A 21,419-nucleotide genomic window follows, 5' to 3' on the forward strand; every position below is an offset into this window, starting at 1 on the left:
CACACACACACACACACACACACACACACACACACACACACACACACACACACACAAATTGATGTAGTCAGAAAAGAACAGAAAAGAAAATCATACATAATCCTGGTACCCAAATCAATATCTTAGTGGATGGAAACGTTCTTCCAAATCTCTTTTATATGTTTATTTATCTGTTTATACTGAAATTTCCTGTTTTGTTTTTAAGGAACTGAAATTTTTCCTACTCTGTTGAATAGGCTGTTTCTAACTATATTATGACAGATCCTTCTGGGTTTTTTTTTTTTCTTTTATGGGGTTAATAAATATATAGTGTATTCACGTAAATTAATTTGTGTCGATTTGTAGGAATGGTTCCCCAAGGTGAGGCCAACTTTTCTCCATCTCTAAGCCCTGGGAGCTCCATGGTGCCGATGCCAATCCCTCCTCCTCAGAGCTCTCTGCTCCAGCAGACTCCGCCCACTTCTGGCTACCAGTCACCAGACATGAAGGCCTGGCAGCAAGGAGCAATGGGAAACAACAAGTAAGGGGGCATTTTTATATATGAGCATCCCTGATACTCTGCAGCACATAAGAACAAATATGCCTTCACAATCCAAATAGAAGATTATTAGCTACTGTCCATTTGCAAATTCAAGGAACTGAATTTTATGTTATCAGCAAATAGCAATTTTTAAGTCCTTTAAGTTTCAAGTCAATTTTACGGCAAATTTGTGTGTTTACAGTTTAGAAAAGTACTGTAAACCCTTTCATCCCACTCCCAGCACACCTGAGGAATATGATCAACTCCTATGAGTAACAGAGCTTCGCTGGGACAGATATAGGAAAGAGTACTTTTTAAAAAATCTTCCTTCATAAAAACACTTAAAAATCTTAAAAATCTAAAGCAAGAATGGCAAAATGTTAGAATTCAATAGAGCTGAATAGTGGGTACACGGTTTCACTCTTCTCAGTATGTTTGAAGGATTTCATAGCAACAGCAAAGGTTTTTAAGTCTTCTGAGGTCATTCTACCTTACCTAGCTTTTTGAATCTCTGGATTTTCAGTGGCCTTGTTTTACCCATTTTACTGAGAATTATCTTACTAAAGTCATTTTTCCCCCCAAGTCGTGGCTGCTGAACTTTTCACACATCACTTGAGTTTTTTAAAGGTTTTAATTTGGTTGTGTCTTGGTTCTAATGACAGGGAAGCCATTTGATCTGACAATATAATAAGTAAGGTAGTTAAAGTTGAAAACTTAAGACCATATTCTCTTAAAGTTCATTGAAAGGTAAGAGAGGAAATCTTCCTGTTAGAGAACTGTGTAGCTCTCAGTGAGGACTGATGTAAACTAGGTAGAAATGGAACAGTCTGTGTGATGTGCAAGAACTTAGTCTTCTACTATGTTCTAATCCCAGCTTCCTAAACTCACTTTAGATTCCATGGTCCATCTTTATAATTACTCCCTCACAGGCACTCTCAGCTCCCTTGCCCACCTCTCCCTCTGTTGCACTTATGCCTAGCAAAATGCTCCCTAATGAAATCCAACTAAACTCTTGCTCCATACCTACACCTAAGCATCTGAATGTGCCTTGAGGAAAAAATAACACAGCCATGCTGACAGATCTGCTCCCCTTCACAGTTAAATCCCTTCCTCTCCTTCCATTTCTTATTGAATCTGTCAGGCTTTCATCCCTACCATTCCACCAAAAGTATTCTTATCAAGGTTCTTAATGTCCTTTACAATGCCAAATGCAATGAGCATTGATAGCACTTGACATATTTGAGCATGTACTCTTTCTTGGAGCTCTGTCTTCGTTTGGTTTCTGGAACAACTTTCTCTCCTGAGAAAGGTGACTCTCTTCCTAACCCTCAGTCTCCTCTGCTGGATCTCCCTCATCTCCCTGACCTCCATTTTAGGGCCTCAGAGCTCATTCTAGGACCTCTTCCCCATATCTGCTTGCTCCCTTAGTTATATCATTCGGTCTTACTGATATAAATGCCTGTCCCTATGCTTATGACTCCTAAATTTAAGTCTCTAGCCCAGACTTCTCCCCTGAACACCGTACTGTATATACCACAGCAAAATCGACATCTCTACTTAGAAGTCTAATAGGCATCTCAAACATAACATGACAAAAACTAATGTGATATTCTTCCCCAAACCTGCTCGTCTCATACTTTTTTCACATCTCAGTAAACAACTCTATTCTTCCAGTTATTCAGAAGAAAACCTTTTCTCTTTCTCTCACATCCCACATCAAACATCCATCAGCAAATCACATCAGCTTCTTAGCAGCTCTCACTCCTCACTGTCCCACTTGTACACTTTAGTGCAAGCCAGCATCATCCTTTTCCTAGACCGCTGCAGTGGCCTCCTGTCTTCCTGCTTCCACCCTTGCTCCACTACAGTTTAGTCTCCACATGGTAGCCAGAGTGATGCTTTTAAAACATGAGGCAAGATATCAGCCTTTTACTCAAAACACTCCAATTTATTCAAAATACAATATAGGGCCTCTGATGCCCTACATAATCTTGCTCCAGGATACCTCTCTGACCTCATCTGCTATTCTCATCACTCATTCTGCCGTACTGGCTTCTGTTTATTCCTCTGTTCCTCAGATGTGCCAAGTACATTGCAAACTCAGGGCCTTTGCATTTTTAAATCCCTCTGCTGGAATGTTCTTCTCTCAGTAGCCACATGGATTTCTCTCTCATACTTCAAGTCTCTTCTTAAAAAAATGTCACTTTATTAGACATAGATATTGAATGTCACCATATTAAACTTCTCTGACCATCAGTTCTAAACAGCATTTCCCACCTTTTGGTCCCTCCTTTCCCTTCTTTATTTCTCTTTATCATGCTTAACATCTGACATACTGTGTGTTAGTCTATTTTTGGTCTGTCTCCTCCAACTAGAATATAAGCCTCAGAAGAGCAAGGACTTTTTACTTGTATATGTCCATCCTTTAGAACAAGTAAACACTTAATATATATCTGTTGAACAAATGAGTGTAGAGATTCCCTATTCCTACCTAAGTCTTTTTTGGATGCAGATTCAAATATGGGCTTGAGTTTTTGTTGTACTTTAGCAGTTTCTATGAACTTTTGACTTTCCCAAATCATTTGAGAAAGAAAATAGTTATCACCAACTCTTCAAACCTTCACACTTGCTTATTTGGTTCATGTATAAAAGTTTATTAGTCAACACAGGCAGCATGTAGTTTGTGATCACTCACTGTCTCTTTTGCACAGTGCAAGATACCACAAGGAACTGGGGAAAACAGCCCCTGTTGTCAGCTTACCTGGAGTGAGTTAATGACAGGAATAGGTCGGAGAGACGTAAAACATGAAACAGACTCATTAAGCAGAATGATGTAACGGAGCTCAGAGACAGTGTAATGTGATTCTTTTTCATTATGTCTTTGGTAGCAGGAGAAATAAAGGGTTAAGCAAACTTATTTGTTGAGGAACTGGACAGTGTTACTGTGTAACTCTAGTCACAAAGGAGAATCCCAGGGCTTATTAGCATTTTAAAGGCAGAGGTCTGTGGTTTAACCCTTTGTTTCTGAGACTTATTTGACCAGGAACTCCTCCTTGCTTGTTAATACCTGTAATATCTATGGAACCTACTTTAGGCCAAAGTTGTCATCTTTCCCTTTTCCCCCCATGGTTTAAGGGCTACCAAATACCTGGTGCTAGCGTAAGGAAACTGTGATAACTGCCATGAGGCCAATCAGGAAAGCAGGTGAAAGAGGGGTCCAGGAAAGTGTGAAGAAGGGGTCCTTCATGCATTGGGCCTAAGGTGCCAGTGAACCCCACAGTCCATTCCAGGACCTGGAACAGTGATTGATGCTGCAGAAGGGCTTGATCTTCTTCCCATGAGGGAAGAAACTAAAATGGAACTATTGGCAGGAGTAGTTTGAAAGAACTTAGGCTAATATACAGTCCCAAATATAATTTGAAAAGAAATTAAATCCTAAACTTTTTTCACTAAGTATGACATCATTGCAGTCCTTGAAGCTGCTGCATGCATTAACTTACATAGCCCTGCGCCTCCACAGTGGTGATTTATGTATCAGTTGCAAATGAGCACTGCCTAAGGCAGAAATGTTCTCATTAGAAAATGGGCAGTAGACTAATGGGTTTTTTCCTCATCTTTAGCTGTGGGGACACTGTCTGACAAGCATACACACTGTACAGACATTAATGGTCCACAGATGCATTATTGACCATTTCCTAGGCATATAATTTTCTTTGAGCATTTGTGTTTTATAATTACTTGGGGAAAATTTGCTACTTTTCTTCAGACATGATGAATAGGCTGTTTCTCAGCCTGTTAATTTCAGTATGATTACCTTAATTTACCAGAAGCTGTAAATGTTAGTACATCCTGCTTACCTCCCAAGAGCAAGCAAGGAATAGATAAGCCATTGATGGGATAAATAATTTTTGAAATCAAATTCTTCAGAATAAACATTAAAATAGGTGGAATTTCACCAGCAGCTTATTGTTTAAAAATTGATAGATAATCACAAAACATTTGGTGTTTTTTTTGGAACTTACCAAAGACATAGTTCATATTATTTTCCTTTAGATGTGTATATCTGTATCACTTAGAATCTGGGGGGTTCAGATATAAAGTTTCAAATTGTATTTACTTGGAGTTTATTCCATACTATTCTATCTGCTAATAGAAACTGGTTTAACATTTGAGATCCTTGGTGTAACCACAGTCCGGACCTTGGTGGTGAAGAAGGAAGTCTAAAGCAAGCCCTCTGAAAACCATAATTGGCATTGCATTTTGCTTCCTAGAAAAGACATGAAGCTATCTTCAGGCCTGAGAAAAACTTTGAAGTCTTCAAAAATATTACATTTTCCAAATAAAAATATCTGGTATATACTTCTTGGTTTCCTCTTAGTTTATAGCATATTGCAAATGGCAGAAGCTGAATCCTTGAGAAGTGACAGCAAGCGGTAGGACACTGAATAAAGGCTCCCGAATTTTAATGTGCATAAGTAGTTAGAAATGCAGCTTTCCATACCCACCCCCAGAAAATACGATTCACTAGGGCTGGGGTAAGGCCTGAGAGTCTCAATTTTCAATGAATACCAGGGAATTCTCTTGCAGATGGTCTCTGGACTACACTTCAAAAAACATTGGTATACATACAGTAAAATCTATCAACAAAAGCAACTGAACCTCATTGGTTGACAGCACTGAGTAATAACCCATGTCCACAATTCATTCATTCATCAGATATTTACTGCTGCTGTATGTCATTTATTAGTAGAGACAAGGAATAAATGGAACAAAATATCATCACTCCCCCAGGTGTTAAGTCTAAGAGAATATACAAGCAATCACAATATAAGAATGCTACCTTTGAATCATTCATTCCTTTGTTAATTTATTCAATGAACATTTATTGAAGATTGATATATATGCCAGGTACTTTGCTTAAATAGGATATTCTCTGTTTAAGAAGATAAAATAGTGTAATAAATATTAGAATGATTTTGATGTTTAAATGGGTAAACCAGTTATCTGGAAGGTTTACTTCTGTGGAAAACTTCCTTTCTTAGTTATTTGAATAATTGAAGTTTAACAACTCTGATACTAAGCCAGATAATTATAACTTAAAATGAGGTCTTTTTAGTTATTAAACCCCTTGAGCAGAGTTCAAAGTGCATCTGAATGATACTTAGTTCTTATATATTATAATAAGATAAAATCTTACACATAACTTAGGAATATAAAATATTTTCTTTGGAATTCCATCTAATAATTTAGAAAAAGAGTCCAGTCACGTTATCCCCATGTTCGTGATCAGTGGATGTAATTGAGATTGTTTTTGAGTTAACAGTGTGTTCAGTCAAGCTGTCCAGAACCAGCCCACGCCTGCACAGCCAGGAGTATACAACAATATGAGCATCACCGTGTCCATGGCAGGTGGAAACACAAATGTTCAGAACATGAACCCAATGATGGGCCAGATGCAGATGAGCTCTTTGCAGATGCCAGGCATGAATACTGTGTGCCCTGAGCAGGTAAGTGGCACAACTGGCACACTTGCTACACACACACATAGTGCTCTATATCACACCACACTGCAATTCATTATTCCAAGGAAATCAGGAATGTTCAGTTACCTGTCAAAAATGACCACACTTCGGGCCTCCCTGGTGGCGCAGTGGTTGAGAGTCCGCCTGCCGATGCAGGGGATACGGGTTCGTGCCCCGGTCCGGGAGGATCCCACATGCCGCGGAGCGGCTGGGCCCGTGAGCCATGGCCGCTGAGCTTGCGTGTCCGGCAATGGGAAAGGCCACGACAGTGAGAGGCCCACATATCGCAAAAAAAAAAAAAAAAAAAATGACCACACTTCTTTTTCTTTCCCACTATCTTTTGATAATTACTATTTATTAAGATATACAATGGAAATTTTGACAGACCTTGTAAGATTTTAGTCTCATGAGATTTTAGTGTTTTAGATTTATTATAAAATGATACATATAATACATTGACTTGGAACTTACCCCTTTATATTTTGAACACATTTTCTTCATTTCTCCCTTTCAGTTCAACAAACTCAGTACTTACTATATACAAAGATAGCTCTGTGGGCAATAATATTAACAAGTTGGGGAGGTACAACATGAACAAAGGATTAGTTGAATAATAGGACAGAACAGCTGTGTAAGAGATGGACCCCATAGGACTGTGCCTATATTTCTGTCAGATTAGAGGTATATACAGTTAACCACAGAGGGTTTAAAAGAAAAAGGGTCTGATTAGGAAAGTCTTCATGGGAAATTTGCCTAAAGGAAGAGATAGAAAAGAATATTCAACTCTGGTTAGCACAGCATGACCTAGACAGGAATAGATGTTGAAAAGCCTAATGAATGTTAAGGGGATGTTTATATTATATTTAGAGCAGGATTTATATGGTAAGCTTTTTAGGGGGTGTTGCAGGCCATCTAAATGTTCAGTTTATCTTGGAGCCTCCTAAAGATTTTTAAGGAAAGAATGACTAAATTCAAAGTGATATTTAAGAAAACCTTTGGGTACTCCCTGTAGTTACTATTCTATCATCAACCACAAAGTAGACTATGGTGACTCAGCTATGACCATATAGCCATAATTTATAGCAAGTCTTAAAAAACATGTAAACACTGATTACCTTTTCTATAGAATTCCTTTTTGATATGAACTTTTAAAAAAGTCCCCATTCACCAGGTATTAGCCTAACGAAGTTAGCAGGGGAAAAACCAACAACTTAGGGACTTCCCTAGTGGCACAGTGGTTAAGAATCCACCTGCCAACGCAAGAGACATGGGTTCGAGCCCTGGTCTGGGAAGATCCCACATACCACAGAGCAACTAAGCCTGTGCACCACAACTACTGAGCCTGCGTTCTGGAGCCTGTGTGCCTAGAGCCTGTGCTCCACAGCAAGAGAAGCCACTGCAATGAGAAGCCTGTGCACTGCAACAAAGAGTAGCCCTCACTCACCGCAACTAGAGAAAGCCCATGCACAGCAACGAAAACCCAACGCAGCCAAAAATAAAATTACTTAATTAATTTTTTTAAAAAAATAGAACTTCATTTAAAAAAAAACTCAACGACTTAGTGATATCTTATAGCAAAGTAAAAGAACTAAATAGGATTGTTTCTTGTCCTTGTTGTTATCTCGTCGTATTTCAGTTAGTAGAATTTTTCACTATCTCTAGTATATTAAGACAGAATAATAAAAAATAAAATGAATTAGGTAAAAAGAATATTACATTTAAAATGTATTTCTTATATAGTTGGGTCTTGCTTTTTTATTCAGTTTGACAATCTCTGCCTTTTAATTGGAGTGGCTAGCCCATTTACATTTAATGTGATTATTGATATTGCTATTGAAGATTGACCTCTCTCATCTTTGTTTTCTCTTTGTCCCATCTTGCCTTTTTTGGTTTAATTGAATATTTTAATTCATTTTATCTCCTTTGTTGGTTTATTAGCTATAAATAACTCTTGTTTTACTGGTGCTTTAGAGTTTATAGTATACATCTTTGTTACCATCTACCTTCAAATGCTATTATATCACCTCATATAAATATAAAAATCTCACAATGGTTTATTTCTATTTCTCCCCTCCTGTGCTATTGTTGTACATACATATCATATCTACATATGCTAATACCCCACAATATGTTGTTAGTACTTTTTTTTTTTTTTTCTTGCGTTATGCGGGCCTCTCACTGTTGTGGCCTCTCCCATTTGCGGAGCACAGGCTCCGGACGCGCAGGCTCAGTGGCCATGGCTCACGGGCCCAGCCGCTCCGCGGCATGTGGGATCTTCCCGAAACGGGGCACGAACCCGCGTCTCCTGCATCGGCAGGCGGACTCTCAAGCACTGCGCCACCAGGGAAGCCCTGTTAGTACTTTTTTACTTTACTTTTTTTACTTTAAGCAGTCAATAATATTTTTTAAAGTTTAAATAATTAGTTTTTATATTTCACACGTAGTTATTTCCAGTGTTCTTCATTCCTTGGTGTAGATCCAAATTTCCATCTAGTATCATTCTCCTTCTTCCTGAAGGTCTTCATTTTTTATAGTGCACGTCTGCTAGTGATGAATTCGTTCAGGTTTTGTATGTCTGAAAAAGGTTTTGTTTCACCATCATCTTTGAAAGTTCTTTTCCCTGAATTCTAGGTTGGTAGTTTTAGCTTTCAGTACTTTAAAGACATTGCTCCACTGTATTTCTGATGAGATATCTGCTGTCTCTGGCTGCTTCTAAGATTACTCTCTTTATCACTGGTTTTGATAGGCAGTTTGATTATGATATGCCTTAGTGTGATTTTCTTCATGGTTCTTGTGCCTGGGGTTCAGTCAGCCTCTTGATTCACAGGTGTATAATTTGCATCAAATTTGGAAAAGTATTGGCCATTATTTCTTCAGATATTTTTTCTGTCACCAACCCCCTCCTCTTCTTCAGAGACTCTAATTACACATATCATAGGCCATCTGAGTTATCCTACAGTTCACTGATTTTCTGGGTTTGGAGTTTTTTAAGGGGGTATGAGGTCAGTCATTTTTTTCTCTGTGTGTTTCATTTTGGATAGTTTTTATTGCTATAGCTTCAGATTCACAGTTCTTTTCTTTTGCAATATCTGATAGTTTTATCTAGTGTATTTTTTATCTCAGACATTGCTATTTTCATCTCTAGAAATTCACTTTGGACCCTTTCTATATCTTCCATATCTCTAACATGTTCAGTCTTTCCTCTGTCTTTTTGAATATGTGGAATATGGTTATTATAATAACTGTCTTAATATTCTTGCTTGTCACTTCTAGCATCTGCATCATTTTAGGATTGGCTTCAATTAATTGATTTTTCACTTAATTATGGATCATATTTTTCTGCTACTTTGTTTTTTTATCTTATTTTTTAAAAATTTTATTGAAGCATCATTGATTCCAATGTTGTGTTAATTTCTGCTTTACAGCAAAGTGATTCAGTTATACTTATGTATACATTCTTTTTTAATATTCTTTTCCATTATGGTTTATCACAGGATGTTTAATATAGTTCCCTGTGCTGTACAGTAGGACCTTATTGTTTATCCATCCTATGTATAATAGTTTGCATCTGCTAATCCCAAACTCCCAATCCTTCCTTACCCTACCCCCTCACCCCCATGGCAACCACAAGTCTGTTGTCTATGTCTGTGAGTCTGTTTTTGTTTCGCAGATATGTTCATTTGTGTCATATTTTAGATTCCACATATAAGTGATATCATATGGTACTTGTCTTTCTCTTTCTGACTGACTTCGCTTAATATGATAATCTCTAAGTCCATCCATGTTGCTGCAAATGACATTATTTCATTCTTTTTAATGGCTGAGTAATATTCCATTGTGTATATATACCACATTTTCTTTATCCATTTATCTGTTGATGGACATTTAGGTTGTTTCCATGTCTTGGCTATTGTAAATAGTGGTGCTGTGAACATAGGGGTGCATGTATCGTTACAAATTATAGTTTTGTCTGGGTATATGCCCAAGAGTGGGATTGCTGGATATGGCAACGCTAATTTTAGATTTTTGAGGAACCTCCATACTATCTCCATAGTGGCTGCACCAATTTACATTCCCACCAGCAGTGTAAGAGGGTTCCCTTTTCTCCACACCTTCTCCAGCATTTACTGTTTGTAGACTTTTTAATGATGGCCATTCTGACCGGCGTGAAGTGGTACCTCATTGTAAGTCATAGTTTTGGTTTGCATTTTTCTAATAATTAGTGATGATGAGCAATCTTTTCATGTGCCTGTTGGCCATCTGTATGTCTTCTTTGGAGAAATGTCTATTTAGGTCTTCTGCCCATTTTTCGATTGGGTTGTTTGTTTCTTTGTTGTTGAATTGTATGAGCTATTTGTATATTTTGGAAATTAATCCCTTGTCAGTCACATCTTTTGCAAATATTTTCTCCCAGTCCGTACATTGTCTTTTTGTTTTGTCTTTGGTTTCCTTTGCTGTGCAAAAGCTTATAAGTTTGACTAGTTCCCATTGGTTTATTTTTGCTTTTATTTCTATTGCCTTGGGAGACTGACCTAAGAAAACATTAGTACGATTTATGTCAGAGTCTACTACTTTGCATACCTGGTAATTTTTTATTGGATCCCAGAAATGTGAATTTTACCTTGTTTATGTTCCTATAAATATTGAGATTTGTTTTGGGAAATGCTTAAATTACTTGGAAATAAACAGTTTGATTTTCTTCAGGTGTTTAGTGGGACCAGAGCAGTATTTAGTATAGGGCTAATTTTACCCTACTACTAAAGCAAAACCATTCTAGTACGCTACCTGAATTATGATGTTTTCCACTCTGGCTGGTGGGATCAGGACCTGTTCCCAGCTCTGTGTGATCTTTGGGAATTATTCCATGTAAATCTTTTCAGGTGAATCTTTGCTTTGGGTAGTTCCGTAACATCCATTAGCTAGCTGATCAGTACTAAGCTGCTACTCTCTGTGTTGTTTTCTCCTGATATTCTGCCCTGTGAATTCTAGCTCTATATTCTCAATTCAGGGAGACTGCCAGGCGCTGTCTGGTTCCCTGTCCTCATGCTGCAGCCTGGAAATTCTCTCTAGGCAGTAGGCTGGGGTAGTGGTAGGACTCACCTCAATTGTTTCCCAACCCTTAGGGGCAACTTTCCCCTTCATTGCCTTTGTCCAAGGTCTTGAGTGTGTTCATTTCATATATTTTGTCCAAATTTTTAGTTGATTCAGGCAGAGGATAAATCTAATCCCTGTTACTGAATCTTGACTGGAAGTGGAAGTCTTTTGCTAATTAACTTCCACAAGTGTTGAATTAACTTTTTATTGAATTATCATCTATAAGGATATACAGAAAAGTATACAGCTAGATGAATTTTCGCAAACTGAACACATCTTTTTAATTATCACCTAGATCGAGAAACAGAACATTACCAGCCGCACCCCAGAGGTTCTCCCCACACTCCTTTCATGTATGTCTACTTCTACAAAGGGAACCACTGTCCTGACTTCTGACAGCACAGTAAATTTCTAAGCTTGTTATTTCTGCTTTCCTCCTATTACTTTTCTGTCAGTGAGATTGTTTTTCATTGAGGAATTTGGTCTTCAACGTAAACAACTAGCTTGTAATTTGGTCTTGTACTTATCTTTAATAGATAAATGATCCAGCATTGAGACACACAGGCCTCTACTGCAACCAGCTCTCATCCACTGACCTTCTCAAAACAGAAGCAGATGGAACCCAGGTCAGTAAGAAAACTCTAAGCCCAGAGCTGTCAAGTTTTCTCTAGATACACAGGCAACTCTGTGTAGCATCGCGGTTAAGAAGCTGACCTTGAGAGTCAGACCTGGTTGTGAGTCCTGGCTCTGCTCTTCTTAGCTGTGTCATCCTGGGCATGTTAGGGAACTTTCCTGAGCTGCCGTATAACCAACAGAACTGATGAGATACCTGCTTAGAGGACTGTGAGAGGGTTAAATGAGATAAGCTTTCAGAAAGGTTAATCCAATGTTTAGACAGGATAAGGGATCACAAATGGTGACCACTAATTGCTATTGGTAAATAAACACAGTGCTAAAACTCATATGTAATCAGAATACCTCAAAAGAGTTCGATAAATTCAGACAAAATAGAATGCCTACTGTGTACTCTGCCTCCTTTTAGAAGTTTGTTTCAAAACAATACAAATAACAAGGGTGGCCACTTTCCTACATCAGCATAAATTAAGATATTTTTTAAAAAACACAGGCCTTATGCAAAGGTGGAGATACAAAGAAACATGAGACATGTTTGCTCTTTAGGTGAACTGTGGGGGGAAGTGAGGAAAGGAAGCTTCATTTGTGGAATGCTTATGATTTGCCAGGCATTGTGTTAGGTACTACCTGCTTTATCTCATGTAAACATCACTGTAACCCTATGAAGGAGTTAGTTTTCCTTTTTTTTCACAGATGAAGAAACAGAACCTGAGGCGATTTAACTACATATACAATTCACAAACTAGAAAGTAGCAGAGCTGAGGTTCAAATCCAGGTCTTTCTAACACCAAAGTTTATGCTTTTTCTGCCATACCGCTTAGGGCCTGTCGAAAGATAAAACATACAGACAAATGCACATAAATTATTACATAACCAAAGAAGGCAAACTCAAATTTATTACAAGTAACAAGAGCCATAAGCATTAAAAGAAAGGAGAAATTCCTGAGGTTGTCAGAGAGCATTTATGTAGGAGATAGGACTGAACTGGGCCTTGAAGGAGGCAAGTGAAGGAGAAAGGTACTGTGGTTTTTGGAGGCTGAGGAAGCGGGTGAGCTTGGAAGTCCAGGAGATTGGAAGTTAGAGGGCACAGAGACAGGGAAACAGTAATATCAGCATAGTCCTTGGAAGCCAAATCCACTGAGCATAAAGGGTTTGTAATACGAATTCACAGGAATTAAAATTGGTAAAGTAGATTGGATCAAATTTCCAGGGGCCTTGAATACTAAACTCTAAGGAATTTGGATTCAGTCCTACAAATGAAGCATCATCCCTGAAGGGGAACAGTGAGAAAAGTGCTAGTTTAAGCTTCATGTTGAGGGGGGAAGAGGGAAAAGGAAGAGCACTGGACAGCCAGCTCAGAAAGAGGAAAGCCAGTTAGGAAACTATGTGCATAGTTGGAGCATCGGGAAATAGGATCTGAGTCCTGTGATGGTGAAGAGAGGATTTTGTGCTGGGGGAAATGAAGTCTTTATTCACTAGAAGTTTTTAAAAGTCTCATACTTACAGAGACATATACTTACGACAAAACAACTAAGTTTTAAAGTTCCTGAGTCCTGGGATAGTACGTGAATTGAAGTAAAAACTATGCTGGAAAATCTTAAGAGGTTGGGACTCAGCTCTCACATCACTCTTCTCATTGGGCAAAGCATAAGTTTTGTTTTCGTGTTGCTTTGCCTGTCTGTGAAGGTATAGCAATATCAGAAGTCCTTTGAGGTCTGACCTAAGTCACCATGTTTTTAAGTAATAATTCAAAAAGGCTGAAATGTGTACTTTTTGGAGTTTGGTATCTTTTTAATAAAGCATTATTTTTAAAGCAGCAGAATTTTCTCTCCAGTTTGTTTTATCATGCCTTTCTCAAAAATTTTTTAAGTGTTTGGGGGCACAAACACCTTATGCTGTGCCCCAGTATTTCATATGTTGAAACATATAAACATGAAATTTTATGTTAATTTTTAAAAAAATCAGTCATTGCCTAAATGCACTATAGTTTGTGCTCACGTTAAGTTGCAGTGGCAGAATCTTCTTTCTGTGGTAGCCCATCATGAAATCTCTATTTGCTCTAATGTTTTTGTATTTGCCAGACAAAAGCTGGGGAGTGAGTTAGATAGAAATATAGAAACAGATGTACAGAAAAGGAGATGGAAAAGAACAAGGAGAGAAGGAGTAGGGGAGGATAGAGGGCTAGCTGCACTTGGAGAGCTGGGATGGGGAAGAGGAGAGAACAGGAAAAGAACACAGAGAATAGAGAAGGCGGAAGAAGGCTGGTAGGGGGATTGTTGACATAGAGAGAGAGGAAGGCCAGGGTTGGAGCTCTAGAAGGAAAAGAGTAGGAATGAGAAGTTATAGAGAACAAAGGTGGGTGGAGGGCACAGAGGCAGCTGGAGAATAGACTCAGAGAGAGCTGGTGTATGTTATGTACCTGAGGAAGAGCCCAAAAGAAGAAGAAAACAAATGGGAGCCAATGGGGGCAAGAAGCAAAATTTGGGAAACTGGGGGAAAGTGGAGGATGAGACGGAGGGTGAGGACAGAAACTGTACTAATCTAAATAAAGGTTTAATTCATCAGACACTAAAAAAGCTCAGCTGAAGAACTATCTGCCTTATCCGACAGAGTAGAGTGGAGGTGTAGGGGCATCCTGAGGAAAAAACATCAGGGGTTAGACTGATGGAGAAATTTGGATGGTCCGGACATTTGACAATTGGCCAATTAAGGTTGATGGAAAACAACTTTTATTCAATTAAGATAGAAAAGTTTTCGGAAACACTGAGTGTAATTGGCGTGAATTTAGTGATGAACAAAAGTATCTTTCACTAATCTAAAATACTTCATGAACCTATTAAACTGAGGCACAAGTTTGCCAAATGCTGAGACACTTAGATAGATGCACTTGGATACCTTAGAAAGCATCTCCATTCTTGGTCTGGAACATTCATAAGTGTGATATTGGCCCAATCAGTTCTACAGATGACTTTTTAATAAGGCTGATTGTTGAAGACTAACTTCTGGCTTTGTTTTCCTGATAGAAAATGTTGAAACTGTGTAACCTTAGACTTTTTAAAGGAATACATGTATTATTACTGAAAGTAGTTAAAGGGAAAATTCACACTGTTCTCAGCTAGTAGTTTACTGTTATTTTTAGCTCATGTGTTTAAATGGATTGTCTATCAGGAAAAATAAGTTAAATATAAAATTTTTATTTATTCTAATATTTTGCTGTAATTCTAAAGGCAATATGTAAAAGAGCTATGTAATAGTATATTTAGATACTACACAAATCTTCTGGACATTAATTTTAGTAATACTGATGTCCTATTTACTGAGCTGTGGTGGTTTTTATTTTGCTAATACTGGGTTAAAGCCCTTAATTTTCTAACATCATAAAGATTTTTTTATCCTATTAAAGTCATCCATAGAATGCTTTTATAATCAGTTTTCCAAATAATATACCTATTTTTTAAACCCACCACTGGATACCCAGACTGCAACTGGGCTTTTCCCAATCTTGGCAATATTAGCAATGATGCTCATTTTCAGTATTGATGGCAACCCTGTAGGAGGCTTGACCATTCCAATTTTGATTTTATTTTTAAAGTGTGAACTTTCCAGAACCCTGAGCAAAATGAGTGCAGCGATTTTCTTTTTGTAGGACAAGAAGACAGAAGAGTTCTTCTCTGTGGTGACTACAGACTAGAGGAATGCTCTAGTGAGTTTCCACTTCAAGTAGTACCCACTCATAAGCCGGGGGGGCAGACCCTTCTGTCTAAACACATCTTTTATTTGTGTTCCAGCAGGTGCAACAGGTTCAGGTGTTTGCTGACGTCCAGTGTACAGTGAATCTGGTAGGCGGGGACCCTTACCTGAACCAGCCTGGTCCACTGGGAACTCAAAAACCCACGGCAGGACCACAGACCCCCCAGGCCCAGCAGAAGAGCCTCCTTCAGCAGCTACTGACTGAATAACCACTTTTAAAGGAATGTGAAATTTAAATAATAGACATACAGAGATATACAAATATATTATATATTTTTCTGAGATTTTTGATATCTCAATCTGCAGCCATTCTTCAGGTCGTAGCATTTGGAGCAAAAAAAAAAAAAAAAAAAAAAAAAAAAAAATTAACTTTCGTTGGGGGTTGAGAGATGTTTTTGTTTCTTTCTTTGTAAAGGCCTTGGATATTGAAAAAATAACAAGGCAGAACAGTTGGACAATCTCTCTCTTGAGCCAAATTTAATTATTCTTATTTTTGTAATCAGTCATTGGCTTCTTATCTGGATGAAGGCTTTTGGAGGAGAACCAAAATGACAAGTTCCAAGGGGAAGATGAAGCTCCGCCTCCGCTGGCTCAGTCCTGACCCTGCCAAGGAAGAAGGGCCCAGTGGGGCTTTGCCTGTGCCCATCCAGCAAAGGCTGTCACAATGTCTCTAAATCAGCAGCCCTCCCCTTCCCAACCAGGCAGCTTGTGTGTACAATCAGCTTCTTCTAGCAACTCTATATCTGTTGGCTTCAAGAGAATATTTTGCCTCCACATATGTACCCCTTCTCCTTTTTTTAAAGATGGATTTAAACCAAGATGCCTCCAGGAATGAGGACGAAATGAGTATATTCACAGAGGAATCCAAAAAATACAGTTTGGGGGAAAATGCAATAATTTTTGATGAGATGGGTGAAGGACAAGAAGCGAGTTATGTCAATTATTGTAGATACAATTTTCTGATTAAATCTGGACAAAAGGCAGCCTGTTCTTTCTGCTTTTATTGTATTAACAGCTGAGGTAGCTAAAGTTATTTAAAATAAAATTAAATTTATGATCCAAGTAGCTTATTTTTCCCTTTAAATCTCACTGTAAATATATTTGATTTCTTGTAGAAATTGATTTCCTTCTGTTTAATTTTATGGTTTTATTATCATACTCTTGATTTTTCTAAATTTCTGTGTGTGAAATATAACACTGATTGAATTGCAGTTACATTTGGCTAGTAATATTTCATTATTTTAATAACTGTGACGCCATGTATGGATTTACTTTGGGTTTTACATCAAAATGCCACTGCCAGAAAGAGCTGTTCCAGATGAGCTAGAGCATACTGCCCTAGAGTGTCCCTGGGATCGTCTAACTTGAGAGCAGTGCAAGGAATTATCACCAGAAGTGCACAGGCTACTTGTACAGAGAAAAATTAATACTCAAAGAAAATCTTCTTCTTTTTTTTTTTTTTTTTTTAGATTGACTTTGGGAATTTGAATTTTCATCAGTGCAAATATAAATCTCTCTATTCCTGCTCTGAGGCTAATTGATACCATATTTTCCCTTTGTGTCTTGTCACTCTGCCACGTCTTGTCTCATCCTGGCCTCTGAGTCAAGGACCCAGTGAACTGACTTCCTAATTCTAGAAGTGCCACTGAAAGGCCAGGAAAGCTTGAGAAAGGTATTCTGGAAGAAGCAAAGGTAGACCCCCATCACTCGCCTTTACTGCACCCCTGGGCCTGTGAACGATGACAACATCTGACATTGTGCACCAGCTACCTCTGCTTCCATGGCAGAGAAAAGGCCATAGGAACTAACAATGGAAGAGGAGCACGGACTCAGACATCAAGGAAGAAGCCATTTTCCCAGGTCCTCCTTTCTGCATCTCACCACCCCTAGTTACAAGTAACTCCATTGAACAGCATCTATTCAGAACCTGTACCGAATAAAAAGATTGATGGAAGGGCTCAAGTGGGTAGCAACTATGAAACAGAAACAGGACACTCAGTTACAAACATTCTCTCTTTTAGTTTTTCAGAAAAATGCATCCCTGATTTAATTCATTCCCAGCTTGAAAGCCCAGCCATATTATGCTAGTCCCTCCCAAACTGTTCTAGGAGGTCATTTCTGTTTTGTTTGTGATATTTAGACGTGCAGACTTCAGGAAGTTCACCTTTAACTTCAGCATTCCAGATGAAGTTTCCTGACTCAGTACTTTTGCATAAGGAACTTAAAAAAAAAAAAAAAAAAAAGTGGTAAGGAAAATTGGAGATGCTAATATCCTCCCCCATCCCAACTGCACCTTAAAGTATGCATGTCACCTTCAAGGTTTTATAATTGCACTGTTTGTTTTATGTATGTACAGATTAAAATTATTGCTACATTTGAGGAAAATAAAATTGCTTGCTTCTATGTAATTCCTGTCATTCCACAGGAAATTCACTTTTCCAGCTACTGAATAGATGGGTTGCCTCTTCTTTTACAGGGAAGAAATGAAACCTACATCCTGCAGAAATTGTCAAAACCCAAAATGACTAACTATAATTAAAGGATAATAAAAGAAAGGATCCCTGAAGCTAAAGCTCCTCGAAGTCACCCTAATAAGAACCAGCCCAGTGAAATCTGAGAAGGTCCCAGTGAAGCTGAGATAGTAGGCTGTGAGGAAATTCTAACTCTGGCCACTTGTCTGTTGATTAAACACTCTGGTCCTACTGTTTCTTGACCTAGGAGATCTGGTCCAGGCAGCACTTCTTAGCCACAGGATAACATCTCTCCCACAATCATTGGTTTTTACGCACTGACATTTATTATTATTGTGCAGATGTTGAATCTTACTTGAGGAGGCTCCTTCTTGACAATGCATTTTATGAAAATTAGGCCCTGTTTCTTGTTTGTGTGTTTTTAAGGCAACTACGTTCACCAACACTTGGCCAAGTAGGGCTGGCCGGGGTAAGGAGGGTGAGCAAATGTGATTCTAGAGGGAGGGGAGGGAGTTTATCGCACACACATTCCTACACATAACTACACACAGATTTGGTAGCTGTTGTCTCAAATTATACTTTTGGGAGAACAGAACCTTTTTTCCAAAAGTCAGGATAAGGTAAAAAAGATACTTCTCTTAGGTGAGGCTGAACATTGATTTAAATATATCCTAAGGTAGGGGTGTGAAGGCCATTAGAAAAACAAATAGTGACAAGTGAGGAAAAAGTGAGGTTGATATAGAACTTCATCTTCTTTATGGTTTTGCCTAGGGTAGCTTCCATACTTAGAAACTGTCTCCTGGGCCCTAAGAATCAAAGAAAAAGAAAGGACAGTTGTCTGTTTACAAAGGAAGTTGTGCTTATTTCCTTGTTGACATTAACTGCTCTTCCCAGAAGAGCTGCTCCACTTGAATAAAGTGAATAATTCAGAGCAAGCTGGATCCTTGACCATTCCTGTACCTCTGAAAAAGATCTTGATGATTTATTTAGGCCCATAAATTTTTTTTATTGGAGAAAACTGCCAAAGGAAGCATTCCTCCATACAGAACCTTTTCTGCCAGCACTAAATTAGTTTTCTTTTTATACTTTATATTCATTGCCACAAGAGCTCTTAACAAGATTGAAGAAACGCAAAGCTCTGGCCTCACTCAACACATTTTATTGTCTTTATCCAAGGCACTAAGGATGTGGAAGGATCCAGACAGATGTGAACCCTGCCCTCCCAGAGCTTATATTTACATGGGGGGACTTACATAGTTATAATCACAATTGGATTAAATGATATAAAGGAGAATTAGAAGTTGCTTTGCGAGTGAGACCTTGTCTGGAGAGTGAAAGGTTTCCTTGAGGAAGAAATGGCATTTGAAGTGAGGTTTGCAGGATGGGGAGGAAGTACCTCCGTGAAGAGCAGGCTGAGAATTCTGAGGACTAGCACGTGTGAAGGGGGGCCCGGAGGCAAGAAGGAGCCCCAGAGAGCTGCTCTTCTAAACTGTTAACCAGTGTTCTGAGTTCTCAAACATGTTATTAGAACTATGTTACCTGGTGGGCTGCAAAGTAATTTAAATCAGCCTTTGGCTCCAGGAGGGACATGAACGGGCTTTGGGATCCTCACTTGGAAATTGTGCCAGCCAGTAGCTAAGGTCTCATCCATAACTAGCCCTAACCAGCCAGAAGTGCAGGCTTTTATAGCTTTTACATAATCTGTTGGAGCTGATGAGAATAATTTTAAAAATTCAGGGAAAGTCAATTTGCACTGTAACATTTCTAAGGTGCTTTTAGGTACATTATCTCATTTAATCCCCTGCAGTCCTTCGAGAGAGTTGTAAAGAGAAAGGTCAGGACACAAACACTGTCTTTCAGTAGGATTGGGGCTGGAACCAACTCTTCTAATTCCAAATTCTGGATTAACTATCCTGGACTATATGATTTAGGATGCATTTGGAGTCTGCAGACTTTAATCTCATTGTGTGACCTTAGGCAATGCTTTTTTTACAGGAAATAACTTTTAAAAGCAGGCTTTGACAAGAGGCCTGAGAACTCAAAGGCTGAGAAGAGAGCACCTGGCCCCTTCTCTGGAGGCAGTCAGAGAGCCTGACCTTTGGAAGCCTAAAAGAGGGTGAGCTTTGGCATGAAGTCAGCAGGTGTCCCGATACAGTTTTGGGAGAGGCATTCTGTCCCTGCGTATCGTAACAGAAAATGAAGGAGGGGCTCCATGAAACTGCAGTGTCATCCCCTTAGCTTAAAAGAACTTTGGAAAATGTGGGTTCCTTGTGGGGCAGGTATAAAATGACTGGCAGAGGACCCCTTTTGTGAGGTAAAAAATTTGGTTTCTTGGGGCAGAAGCATTCACTTTACCCTAACTCTTGATCCTTTTGCAGACAACGAATCTTTCTTTTATGCTGGAGTTTAGCTCTGGTCTAATCATTTGTGCTTATCTCAGAACTTTGGTAGTTTGTGCAACCAGCAGAACTAAGCAGTGTCTAGAGGTATTTGTAGCGAACCCAAGACATTGGCTTGAGAAAAGAAGAATTAGAATGTTAAAAGGAATAATTTCTATTTCATCAGGTTTTCCTCCCACTCCAATGCCCAGAGGTCCTAAGGTACAGAATAAAACAAAAATCTTTAGACCAAGTTTTCAGTACTTATGCCATTTTTGATGAGCTGTTGCAGTACAGACACTGTGATAGGAAGTGTGAGAAGTACAGAGACACTTGCCTGAAGCTGCCTCCTTCCTAATAATGGAGATTATTACAATCAGTTAAATACTTTCCATTTCTACTCTGCCAGGCAATATGCTAGACTAACACTCTTGTGCTAATAATTTCTTAGTTTGTACAGCACATTCACATACAGTATGTCATTTGATCTTCAAAATCCTATGAAGCAATTAGAATAGGTCATAGTGCCATCTTACAGATGGTGAAACTGAACCTCAGATGAATGGTCAGGTGGCTGGTAAGTGCCAGACCCAAGAGTCTATCCTTGGGCTTTGTGATGAAACCTGCCATTGTTTCCACTGCCCAATTCAACTATTAAAGATGAAAGCACCCTTAGACAGTGACACATAAAGACTAGGAATCCTGATGAATTAAAGTTTTTCTCTAGAATTCAAGTTCCTTAAAAGCTTATAGGGGTTTCCATTTTGAAAATAAAACCTGGGCACTAATTTTGAATGTGTTAAAGTACTGATTTTTTTTTTTTTTTGTATTTTAAACTTGTGTGAGGGTAATAGTTCTCAAGCAAGTCCCTGACTCTCCCTGAACAATTTCATCTTTTCCCTTGAACCCAGTACTGCTTACATTTATATGCATCTAAAGTCCACTCTTCTAGCCAAGATTTCTCTTCAAGATCCAGTCTCTAATTTCCAACTGGTGAACATTACCACGTGGATGGCTCCCACCCCACGCTCAGCACCTCAAACTTAAGCCC

At 38.7% G+C, this 21,419-nt stretch overlaps 1 protein-coding gene across 3 annotated transcripts in view; it reads left to right on the plus strand.

Moving 5' to 3' along the window:
• NCOA1 (nuclear receptor coactivator 1) overlaps positions 1 to 18,091 on the plus strand; it is a 199,118-nt gene extending 181,027 nt beyond the window's left edge. Inside the window, exons 17-21 of one of the 3 annotated variants that reach the window (XM_007455503.1) lie at positions 346 to 520; positions 5,844 to 6,027; positions 11,673 to 11,762; positions 15,416 to 15,472; positions 15,558 to 18,091. In XM_007455503.1, coding sequence (XP_007455565.1) covers positions 346 to 520; positions 5,844 to 6,027; positions 11,673 to 11,762; positions 15,416 to 15,460 — 494 coding nt within the window. In that variant the 3' untranslated portion in view covers positions 15,461 to 15,472; positions 15,558 to 18,091. The remainder of the gene's footprint in view (positions 1 to 345; positions 521 to 5,843; positions 6,028 to 11,672; positions 11,763 to 15,415; positions 15,473 to 15,557) is intronic. The other 2 variants (XM_007455501.1, XM_007455502.1) reach the window with 2 other exon arrangements.
• Positions 18,092 to 21,419: the final 3,328 nt, after the last annotated feature.

Source organism: Lipotes vexillifer, unplaced genomic scaffold (genome assembly GCF_000442215.2).
Source record: "Lipotes vexillifer unplaced genomic scaffold, Lipotes_vexillifer_v1.1 scaffold131, whole genome shotgun sequence".
NCBI lineage: Eukaryota > Metazoa > Chordata > Mammalia > Artiodactyla > Lipotidae > Lipotes > Lipotes vexillifer.